Source organism: Lagenorhynchus albirostris, chromosome 2 (assembly GCF_949774975.1).
Source record: "Lagenorhynchus albirostris chromosome 2, mLagAlb1.1, whole genome shotgun sequence".
NCBI lineage: Eukaryota > Metazoa > Chordata > Mammalia > Artiodactyla > Delphinidae > Lagenorhynchus > Lagenorhynchus albirostris.
The window spans coordinates 135,477,380-135,489,846 of record NC_083096.1 but is presented as its reverse complement, the minus strand read 5'-3'; the positions used below and the strand labels follow the sequence as shown (position 1 = coordinate 135,489,846).

General features: G+C 39.4%; 1 protein-coding gene across 1 annotated transcript in view; it reads right to left on the bottom strand.

Annotated features, from left to right (window-relative positions):
• Window positions 1-12,467, bottom strand: part of C2H1orf87 (chromosome 2 C1orf87 homolog) — a 116,365-nt gene that overhangs the window by 32,921 nt on the left and 70,977 nt on the right. Inside the window, 1 exon segment of the mRNA XM_060142563.1 lies at window positions 6,122-6,186. Coding sequence (XP_059998546.1) covers window positions 6,122-6,186 — 65 coding nt within the window.

The following is a 12,467-nucleotide window of genomic DNA, read 5'->3' as shown; positions in this document are numbered from 1 at the left end:
TTTATTCCTAGATATTTTATTGTTTTTGTTGCAATGGTAAATGGGAGTGTTTTCTTAATTTCACTTTCAGATTTTTCATCATTAGTTTATAAGAATGCCAGAGATTTCTGTGCATTAATTTTGTATCCTGCTACTTTACCAAATTCATTGATTAGTTCAAGTAGGTTTCTAGTAGCAACTTTAGGATTCTCTATGTATAGTATGATGTCATCTGCTAACAGTGACAACTTTATTTCTTCTTTTCTGATTTTGATTTATTTTATTTCTTTTTCTTCTCTGATTGCTGTGGCTAAAACTTCCAAAACTATGTTGAATAATAGTGGTGAGAGTGGGCAACCTTGTCTTGTTCGTGATCTTAGTGGAAATGGTTTCAGTTTTTCACCATTGAGGACGATGTTGGCTGTGGGTTTGTCATATATGGCCTTTATTATGTTGAGGAAATTTCCCTCTATGCCTACTTTCTGGAGGGTTTTTATCATAAATGGGTGTTGAATTTTGTCAAAAGCTTTCTCTGCATCTATTGAGATGATCATATCGTTTTTCTCCTTCAATTTGTTAATATGGTGTATCACGTTGATTGATTTGCATATATTGAAGAATCCTTGCATTCCTGGAATAAACCCCACTTGATCATGGTGTATGATCTGTTTAATGTGCTGTTGGATTCTGTTTGCTAGTGTTTTGTTGAGGATTTTTGCATCTATTTTCATCAGTGATATTGGCCTGTAGTTTTCTTTCTTTGTGACATCTTTGTCTGGTTTTGGTATCAGGGTGATGGTGGCCTTGTAGGATGAGTTTGGGAGTGTTCCTCCCTCTGCTATATTTTGGAAGAGTTTGAGAAGGCTAGGTGTTAGCTCTTCTTTAAATTTTGATAGAATTTGCCTGTGAAGCCATCTGGTCCTGGGCTTTTGTTTGTTGGAAGCTTTTTAATCACAGTTTCAATTTCAGTGCTTGCAATTGGTGTATTCATATTTTCTGTTTTTTCTTGGTTCAGTCTCAGCATGTTGTGCATATCTAAGAATTTGTCCATTTCTTCCAGGTTGTCCATTTTATTGGCATAGATTTGCTTGTAGTAATCTCTCATGATCCTTTGTATTTCTGCAGTATCAGTTGTTACTTCTCCTTTTTCATTTCTAATTCTATAGATTTGAGTCTTCCTTTTTTTCTTCATGAGTCTGGCTAATGGTTTACCAATTTTGTTTATCTTTTCAAAGAACCAGCTTTTAGTTTTATTGATCTTTGCTATCATTTTCTTCATTTCTTTTTCATTTATTTCTGATCTAATCTTTATGATTTCTTTCCTTCTGCTAACTTTGGGGTTTTTTTGTTCTTCTTTCTCTAATTGCTTTAGGTGCAAGGTTAGGTTGTTTATTTGAGATGTTTCATGTTTCTTAAGGTAGGATTGTTTTGCTGTAAACTTCCCTGTTAGAACTGCTTCTGCTGCATCCCATCAGTTTTGGGTCATCGTGTTTCCAGTGTCATTTGTTTCTAGGAATTTTTTAATTTTGTCTTTGATTTCTTCAGTAATCACTTCGTTATTAAGTAGTGTATTGTTTAGGCTCCAATGTGTTTGTATGTTTTACAGATATTTTCCTGTAATTGATATCTAGTCTCATAGCATTGGTGTCAGAAAAGATACTTGATACGATTTCAATTTTCTTAAATTTACCAAGGCTAGATTTGTAACCGAAGATAGGATCTATCCTAGAGGATATTCCATGAGCACTTGAGAAAAACGTGTATTCTGTTGTTTTTGGATGGAATGTCCTATAAATATCCATGAAGTACATCTTGTTTAATGTATCATTTAAAGCTTGTGTTTCCTTATTTATTTTCATTTTGGATGATCTGTCCATGGGTGAAAGTGGGGTGTTAAAGCCCTTACTATGATTGTGTTACTGTCGATTTCCCCTTTAAGGCTGTTAGTATTTGCCTTATGTATTGAGGTGCTCCTATGATGGGTACATAAATATTTACAATTGTTATATCTTCTTCTTGGATTGATCCCTTGATCATTATGTAGTGTCCTTCTTTGTCTCTTGTAACAGTCTTTAATTTAAAATCTATTTTGTCTGATATGAGAATTGCTACTCCAGCTTTCTTCTGATTATCATTTGCATGGAATATCTTTTTCCATCCTCTCACCTCAGTCTGTATGTGTCCCAGGGTCTGAAGTGGGTCTCTTGTAGACAGCATATATATGTGTGTTGTTTTTGTATCCATTCAGCCAGTCTGTGTCGTTGGTGGGAGCATTTAATCCATTTACATTTAAGGTAATTATCGATATGTATGTTCCTATTCCCATTTTTTAAAGTGTTTTGGGTTGTTATTGTAGGTCTTTTCCTTCTCTTGTGTTTCTTGCCTAGAGAAGATCCTTTAGCATTTGTTGTAAAGCTGGTTTGGTGGTGCGGATCTCTCTCAGCTTTTGCTTGTCTGTAAAAGTTTTAATTTCTCCATCAAATCTGAATGAGATCATTGCTGGGTAGAGTAATCTTGGTTGTAGGTTTTTCTCCTTTATCAATTTAAATATGTCCTGCCACTCCCTCCTGGCTTGCAGACTTTCTGCTGAAAGATTAGCTGTTAACCTTATGAGATTCCCTTATGTGTTATTTGTTGTTTTTCCCTTGCTGCTTTTAATATGTTTTCTTTGTATTTAATTTTTGATAGTTTGATTAATATGTGTCTTGGCGTGTTTCTCCTTGGATTTATCCTGTATGGGACTCTCTGTTTTTCCTGGACTTGATTAACTATTTCCTTCCCCATATTAGGGATGTTTTCAACTATAATCTCTTCAAATATTTTCTCAGTCTCTTTCTTTTACTCTTATTCTTCTGGGACCCCTATAATTTGTATGCTGGTGCATTGAATGTTGTCTCAGAGGTCTCTTAGACTGTCCTCAATTCTTTTCATTCTTTTTTCTTTATTCTCTTCTGAAGTAGTTATTTCCACCATTTTATCTTCTAGGTCACTTATCTGTTCTTTTGCCTCAGTTATTCTGCTATTGATCCTGTCTATTTTTAATTTTATTTATTGTGTTGTTCATCATTGCTTGTTTCGTCTTTAGTTCTTCTAGGTTCTTGTTAAATGTTTCTTGCATTTTCTCTATTCTATTTCCATGATTTTGGATCATCTTTACTATCAGTATTCTGAACTCTTTTTCAGGTAGACTGCCTATTTCCTCTTCATTTGTTAGGTCTGGTGGGTTTTTACCTTGCTCCTTCATCTGCTGAGTGTTTTTCTGTCTTTTCATTTTGCTTACTGTATTGTGTTTGGTGTATCCTTTTCACAGGCTGCAGGTTCGTAGTTCCCATTGTTTTTGGTTTCTGTCCCCAGTGGCTAAGGTTGGTTCTGTGGGTTGTGTAGGTTTCCTGGTGGAGGGGACTAGTGCCTGTGTTCTGGTGGATGAGGCTGGATCTTGTCTTTCTGGTTGGCAGGTCCACGTCTGGTGGTGTGTTTTGGGGTGTCTGTGGCCTTATTATGATTTTAGGCAGCCTCTCTGCTAATGGGTGGGGCTGTGTTCCTGTCTTGCTAGTTGTTTGGCATAGCGTGTCCAGCACTGTAGCTTGCTGGTCGTTGAGTGAAGCTGGGTCTTGGCATTGAGATGGAGATCTCTGGGAGATATTCGCCATTTGATATTATGTGGAGCTGGGAGGTCTCTTGTGGACCAGTGTCCTGAACTTGGCTCTCCCACCTCCCACCAGGGCACAGCCCTGATGCCCGGTTGGAGCACCAAGACCCTGTCCTCCACATGGCTCAGAATAAAAGGCAGAAAAAATAGAAAGAAAGAAAGAAAGAGAGAGAGAGAGAGATAAAGAAAGAAAGAAATAAAGAGGATAAAATAAAATAAAGTAAGATAATAAAATAAAGTATAAAATAAATTATAAAATAAATTAATAAAATAAAGTAAGATAAATAAAATAATTAAAATAAAATATAAATATTAAGAAAAAAATTTTAAAAAGTAAAAAGAAACGGATGGACACAACCCTAGGACAAATGGTGAAAGCAAAGCTCTACAGACAAAATCTCACACAGAAGCATATACATACACACTCAGAAAAAGAGGAAAAGGGGAAAAAACAATCTATCTTGCTCCCAAAGTCCACCTTCTCAATTTGGGATGATTTCTTCTCTATTCCGGTATTCCACAGATGCAGGGTACATGAATTTGATTGTGGAGCTTTAATCCGCTGTCTGAGGCTGCTGGGAGAAATTTCCCTTTCTCTGTTCGCACAGCTCCCTGGGTTCAGCTTTGGATTTGGCCCCGCCTCTGCGTGTAGGTCGCTGGAGGGCGTCTGCTTTTCACTCAGACAAGACGGGGTTAAAGGAGCCGCTGATTCGGGGGCTCTGGCTCACTCAGGCCGAGGGGAGGGATGGGTATGAATGCGGGGCGAGCCTGCGGCGGCAGAGGCCACCGTGATGTTGCACCAGCCTGAGGCGCGCCGTGCATTCTCCCTGGGAAGTTGTCCCTGGATCACGGGACCCTGGCAGTGGCGGGCTGCACAGGCTCCCCGGAAGGGAGGTGTGGATAGTGACCTGTGCTCACACACAGGCTTCTTGCTGGCGGCAGCAGCAGCCTTAGCGTCTCATGCCCGTCTCTGGGGTCCGCGCTGTTAGCCGCAGCTCGCACTCGTCTCTGGAGCTCCTTTAAGCAGCGCTCTTAATCCCCTCTCCTTGCGCACCAGGAAACAAAGAGGCAAGGAAAAGTCTCTTGCCTCTTTGGCAGCTGCAGACTTTTCCCGGAACCGCTCCCGGCTAGCTGTAGTGCACTAGCCCCCTTCAGGCTGTGTTCACGCCGCCTACCCCAGTCTTCTCCCTGTGCCCCGACCGAAGCCCGAGCCTCAGCTCCCAGCCCCGCCCGCCCCGGCGGGTGAGCAGACAAGCCTCTCAGGCTGGTGAGTGCCGGTCGGCAGCGATCCGCTGTGCGGGAATCTCTCTGCTTTGCCCTCCGCACCCCTGTTGCTGTCCTCTCCTCCGTGGCTCTGAAGCTTCCCCCTTACGCCACCCGCCGTCTCCACCTGCGAAGGCACTTCTAGTGTGTGGAGACCTTTCCTCCTTCACAGCTCCCTCTCACTGGTGCAGGGCCCGTCCCTATTCTTTTGTCTATGTTTTTTTGCTTTTTCTTTTGTCCTACCCAGGTACGTGGGGAATTTCTTGCCTTTTGGGAGGTCTGAGGTCTTCTGCCAGCGTTCAGTGGGTGTTCTATAGGAGTTGTTCCACGTGTAGATGTATTTCTGATGTATCTGTGGGGAGGAAGGTGATCTCTGCATCTTAGTCTTCCGCCATCTTCTCAAATCCTGTTGAGGAATTTTGCGTCTATATTCATCAGCGATATTGGTCTCTAATTTTCTTTTTTTGTCTGGTTTTGGTATCAGGGTGATGGTGGTCTCGTAGAATGAGTTTGTGAGTGTTCCTTCCTCTGCAATTTTTGGAAGAGTTTGAGAAGGATGGGTGTTAGCTCTTCTCTAAATGTTTGATTGAATTCACCTGTGAAGCTATCTCCTGGACTTTTGTTGTTGGAAGATTTTTAATCACATTTTCAATTTCATTACTTGTGATTGGTCTGTTCATATTTTCTATTTCTTCCTGGTTCAGTCTTGGAAGGTTATACCTTTCTAAGAATTTGTCCATTTCTTCCAGGTTGTCCATTTTATTGGCATAGAGTTGCTTGTACTAGTCTCTTTTAAAATGTGTACAGAAAGTTGGTTCACTAAACGTATATATATATATATATAAATCTTGGAGAGTTCTTTGGTGAGATATTAGTAGGATAAGTACCTAGCTACAGGATTCTCAGATCTAAGTGACTGTACAACTGAAATTCTAATAAGGAATATTGACTTCTTTTATAAATGTGCTGCATTCTTCTTAAAGGGCTATCACTAGAGACTGCTTCATGTTATAATACAGCTTGGAGAATTATGCCTTTTACAACCCAACTGACCTAAAGTATAGCCATCAAGGAAAACTTCACTCTTATTTTTTCTTCACTGGTAAGCCATTTACATTTCTGGGAGCAATGAGATGAAACCCAACTAACAAACCATTGGGGCTAAGTCACAGCCTCAACTAGAGCTCTGGGAATAGGAGGTCTCTCGAGGAACAAAATAACCAGACTCACTGGGAGGCAAATCAGATGACAAATAAGATGAAGCTCTGTTCAACAGCTCAACAAAATTCTGCCATCTGTGAAAGAAAAGGAAACATAATACCTGTGATCAATGTGGGAAGCTCTGGAAGAATGTGCAATAAAGCTTAAAGCTTATACAGATAGTGATATTAAAGGGGTTTTTTGATGTCTGTATCATTTGGGGTGCAGTGAAGGAAACACAAGCTACTTTAAGTGTCTCTACTAGAAATGGAAATTAGGCACTCACAAAATTATTGCAGGGGCTAGTAGAATGGAGGTTGGTGTCTGCTCCTGGGCTAAGGGTTAGGCCTCAGAAGATGTAGCCCAGAGTCCAGGGAACTGCAGGAAATTCTGGCTGATGTCTCAGATGCCCTTGGCCATGAGTTTGGTGATTAGGCAGTATATAGGGCATTCTGGCCCCCAGAAAAACTGATGTCTGCCAGGGTTATTGGAGTTGCTACTACTGCAGAAAAATAATAAATACTTTTAATGTCCCTGCCCCTCTCCCCAGTCTTCCTGCCTTTGAAATCTCATGCAGTTGCATTTCAGTGATGGAACTTAAATCAATTCCAGAACCTCAGTTTTTAAGGGAGCTTTGGAAATGTTCTTTTTAGCCTTCCTAAGTGTGGGAAGTATTACAACATAGGAAAGAACATAGAAGGGGATAGAAATGGGTGCTAAGTGCAAATAGATATTTAGTGAAGTCCCCAAGCAGAAATTGCATTGAAGAATGCATGAGCACTTGACAATCAGGGAGTCATTTAAAACTTACAAGTACTTTAGGAACACTTTGGTAGTGAGAATCACTTATATTTGCTTGCCCAACATCCATTCTCCATTTATATAAAAATATGTTTCTCTGGGGTAATGGGCTACAATCTATGTCCCATACCCTCCCCTAGACAATGTTGTGACCCACTCAGTCTAATTAATCTCAATCTATCACTTCACTTTCCCTATCCTTCCCTCCCTCCCTTCTTCCCTCTCTCCCACTCTCTGTCTCTGTGTCTCTTATTAATTTTTGTTTCTGGTGCTTCCTGAAATTTCATTTCCCCTGATTTTGTGTGTAACTCCATATCCTTTCAAAAATATTTCTTTTTGCTTATGTTAGCAAAAAACAGTTTCTGCTTCTAGCAACCAAACTACAACTGATAAGAATTTTTATCACCACTTTGCCCATCAGAAGTCAAGCAAATATAAAGAGCCAATTGTGGGAATATGTCCTGTGTTTTCTAGGAGAGTTTTAATGCCATGTGATGTTATACTTTTTATTTTTATTTATTTTTTAATGGAAGTATAGTTGATTTACGGTGTTGTGTTAGTTTCAGGTGTATAGCAAAGTTACTCAGTTTTCTTTTATTCAGTTTTCTTTTTCAGATTCTTTTTCCTTATAGGTTATTATGAAATATTGAGTATAGTTACCTGTGCTATACAGTAAGTCCTTGTTGGTTATCTATTTCATACATAGTAGTGTGCACATGTTAATCCCAAACTCCTAATTTATTGCTCCCAACCTCTTCCCCTTTGGTAACCATAAGTTTTTTTTCTATGTCTGTGGGTCTATTTCTGTTTTGTATATAAGTTCATTTGTGCCATTTTTTAAAATATTCCACATATAAGCAATATCATATGATATTTCTCTTTCTCTGTCTGGCTTACTTTGCTTAGTATAATAACCTCCAGGTATATCCATGTTGCTGCAAATGGCATTATTTCATTCTTTTTTATGGCTGAGTAATATTCCATTGTGTGTGTGTGTGTGTGTGTGTGTGTGTGTGTGTGTGTATATACACACACACACACACACTCACACACACCACATCTTCTTTATCCATTCATCTGTCGATGGACATTTAGGTTGCGTCTGCCTTCTGGCTGTTGTAAATAATGCTGCAATGAACATTGTGGTGTATATATCTTTTCAAATTCTGGTTTCCTCTGGATTTACGCCCAGGAGTGGGATTGCTGAATCATAGGGTAGCTCTATTTTTAGTTTTTTAAGGAACCTCTATAAACTCATTAGATACATAACTAGTTTGTTTTGCTTATACCTCATAAAACTTTTTCTATACATGGTATCACAAATCAGAAAAGTTCTTTGTCAGTATAGAAAATATGACCTCCAGAGCTTCATGTCACTTTAGGCACAAGAATAGATAAGGCATAGCTATACAGAACCACAAGCCAGATAAACTGATGACTATATCAGCTGCTGCAAGGCTAGGCAGGGAAAAGAAAGTTGGAGAAGTAGCACCCTTAAGGAATATTAATAAACATACAAAGATCTGATATTAGCACAGATCTGGAAATGAACTGCAGTAGAAGCATCTCCTGTCTTCTACACTTCCTGTAATTCCCTCCTCTTAGGAGGGCCAGGTTTATGCCTACAGCATCTTCTGACCCATTGAACAACAACACAACAAAAACCTAAATCCATTTATATTTCCACATGGCATAACATTTATTTTTCAGAACTGTTAGGAGTTAGCAAATATTCAGTAAGGGCTCTGGACAAGATGGCACCAGAAACTCTCTTGCCCTTTCTTGAATTTTTGCTGATAGCAGGGGAGGGAAATTGCAGGAAATTTTTCTAAGTACTGAACTTGGACACTGCCTGATTTAAGTGGTATATAGGACTTAAGTGACCAATGAAATCCTTTAGATCCTCTAATAAAATACGTTCTTTATTCCATACTCTTTATATTACCCTAGGACCTTCAAAGAGCCATTGACAATTTAAGTGTGAGAATGGGTTCTTGTTGCCATAAAAGGCAGTGTAATTCTAATCACAGTACCAGGTGCCAAACTCTTCATGTTGAGTCAGAGAGGTCAGGATTGAAGGACAAGGTCTGCGAGCCTGATTGTAGATTCAGGCAGATCTGCGTTCAAATTCTAACTTCATCCAAACTTAAGTTAAATTAGGCCTTTAATTAGCGTTCTGAGTACTTTGTGTGCATTCTCTCATTTAATTGAGACAACCATCTTATTAGACATGTAAATGACTTGGCTATGGACATGCTGATCAATGGAGGAGCCACGATTTAAACCCTGACTGTCTGACTCCAAATCCTGCACCATTAACCATTGTACTCTATGGCCTTACACATGAATGTAATATAACTTGGTTTCAGTTACATTTCCCACCCCCGTTTGGAATTCCATGAACATGGTTTCAGTGTCTTCTGATATCTACTATTGCAGAAGTTGTTGTTGTTTTTTTACTTTAAGTTAAACATCTTTATTATGGTGTTTAAATGCCAGATTGAAAGAAACATACTACAGTTGACCCTTGAACAGTGCACTGGAGGTTGGGGTGTGTTAGGGGCGCTGACCCTCTGCCCAGTCAGAAATTCATGTATAATTTATAGTTGGTCCTCCATATTAGTGATTCCTCCTTTCCACTTGTCCACATTGCTAAAGTATGAGGTCAGTCTGATTTGGATTCATTTATAATTACTTTTTTTCATTTATTTGCTTTGGTTTAGTTTTATTTTGTTTTGGCTGCATCCTTAAGTAATTTTCTTTGTCTCTGTAGCACAAAAGTTTTGTCAGGAGGGACATGGATACTTTTTTTCTTAATTTAGTTTAGATCATAACAAATCCATTCAGTCTGTACACAGAGGGTTTTTCTTTTTCCCATCTCTGCAAAATTTCTTCAGCTGTGACTTTTGGTTTTATTTCTTGTCCAATTCTTCTAGTTTCTTATTCCACAATTTCAGGGCATCTTAGGTTCAATTTCTATTTTTATTCTTCTATCTCTACTATCCGTTTTCATTTTTTTCTGTCCTTTTTCTCTAGATTTTGTGGAAACCTCTCAAGTTTGACATTATGCACTAGATTTTCTCTAGCATTAATTTTGCTGTTCATTGATTTCTAGTTATCCCTTTTTCTTTTGTAAATAATATATTTTTAAAACAACACCCTGGCCATTTGTTATGTGTTGTTTTTGGCTGCTTTCAGGCCACAATGACATAGTTGAATAGTTGCAACAGATTATAGACCCACAAAGCCTTTAACATTTATGATGTGACCCTTCAAAGAAAAGGCTTGTTGACCTAAACATTTAACATAAGTGTCTTAATATCATTAAATATCTAACAATATTCAGATTTCCTTGATTGTTTTATTTTTAAATTGAGATATAATTGACATATAACATATTAGCTTCAAGTGTACAGCATAATGATTCGATATATGTATATATTGCAAAATGATCACAATAAGTCTAGTTAATATCCATCACCAAACATAGTCACAATCCTGGTTACCTCTTCATTATGCTGTAGAAGTTTCAGTTTCCTGGAAACTATCCACATTTCACCAAGTTCATTCTAATTTCTTCTGTTCACTTTAGTGCTTTTTACATTTCATTTTTGATCTCATTATGCTTATTACATTACAATTCATTTCAACAGAGACATGGCTCCTTATATCCTATAGAGAACACTAGTGGCTTTCTAAATGTTTTCTAGTTTCTAAAGTAAATCATTTCCAAAAGTTTACTGTTATTTGGAGCCTGTGGGATCATAATTACACCTCCCTGTTCTGCAGTATTTTTGAAAATTAGGCCTCATATGTTAGGGTTTTCTCTTTATTCAGTGTCAGTGAGGAACTGTTCACATTCTGTACAACCCAATAGATGAGTTTCATAAGTTTCCCTTGGTCCTACTCACTGCTCATTCAGCCCCTCAGTCAAGGGGTGAGTGAAGACTCCCACCAATATTTGGTGCTTCTCAGGCATTTGTTTTGTGCCCCTCTGTTGGGACCACCTCAGAGGCGGGATCTCCTCACCACACCTGCTGGATATCAGACACTAAATTGGTGTAGTATGTCATAATGGGTACACTTGTTGACCTGAAACAAACAGATTGCCAGATATTTCTCCAGCAAAGATGGGTTTATTCAGGATCAATAGAGAATTGCAGTTTGTGGTCTACAATCATGGTGAGCCATGCTCAAGTCCCCCAGACAGCAAGGGAAAGAGAATGCTTTTATAGAAAGGAAAAGGGAGTTGGGAGGGCTATAATAAACAAAGTGTCCATGGCTTCTCATTGGCTGAGTCCTTGCCAGAAAAGTCCTTCCTTACTGTTGGGCTCTAATATTGCAGGACATGAGAGCTTTCCCTTCTGGTCTCCCAACTCTATTTAACTGAGGTTTCCGTATATTATTATTATTATTATTTTTTACAGTACTTGGGCCTTTCCCTGTTGTGGCCTCTCCCATTGCATAGCACAGGCTCCAGACGCGCAGGCTCAGCGGCCATGGCTCACGGGCCCAGCCGCTCTGCGGTATGTGGGATCTTCCCAGACTGGGGCACGAACCCATATCCCCTGCATCGGCAGGCGGACTCTCAACCACTGCGCCACCAGGGAAGCCCTGTATATTAATTTTTTACACACTCCTCAACATATACAACTACTAGGGATCCCCTCTTTCTTCTTCAACCCACGTGACTTTACATTTCCATATGCAAATACCACAGCCGGGTCTAGCTATTCCTGCCTTCTTCACCCCAACATCCTGCTCTATCATTCCTAGAAGTTGTGGTCTCTGCATAGGCACAGAAAAGCAGTGTGTGGGTAAGTGTACTGGTGTGTAACCTTGGATGAGGGAAGGAGAGGAAGGAACAGTACTCAGGTGGATACAGAAAGTAGCATCTATGTCATGTTCTGGTTGGTTAAGACTTGGGGCCTCCAAATCAAGGGGAAGACTGGTGAAGGGATGAAATATCTTCCATCTTCTGCACTTTTTATAGGTAGGCAGGACAAAGCTGGGGGCACCAACTCAATGATTTTCCCAGATTCCATGTGTTTATAGTCAGTGGAGCTTCCTTCTAGATTCGGAGACTAGAGTGCTTATTAGTTTTTGTTTCTGATGTGTGTTTTTTGTTGGCTTTTTTTTTTTTGCCTCTTCATTTGTTCATTGGAATTTTAATAAAATTAAAATGTCATCTGTTCTGCAGATGCCAAAAAAAAAAATGGGGGCTATTTCATAGGAACATCCTTTTAATCTTGATGATGTTCCTTACAGGTGACATGTTTCTGAGTTTTATACAGGCTTCAATCAAATGTGTGCCAGTACTTCCTTCCCAAGCTCATTGCCTTTCTCCACCTTGTGAAATGTATCCTCTGGCCACAATGGACAGTTTGGTTCTCCAAACCTATGTTCTTGTTGCTTCTTTGTCTTGGCACACACTGCTCCCTCTATCTCTGAGTTACTCTTCCCCGTCCCTCATCTGGTGAGCTCCTACAAGTCCTACCAAGCTCAGCTGAGTATTAAGTAGTACTGAAGAGCCAGCTCTGTTCAGACTGCTAGAATCATAGTTAAGTCCCATGAT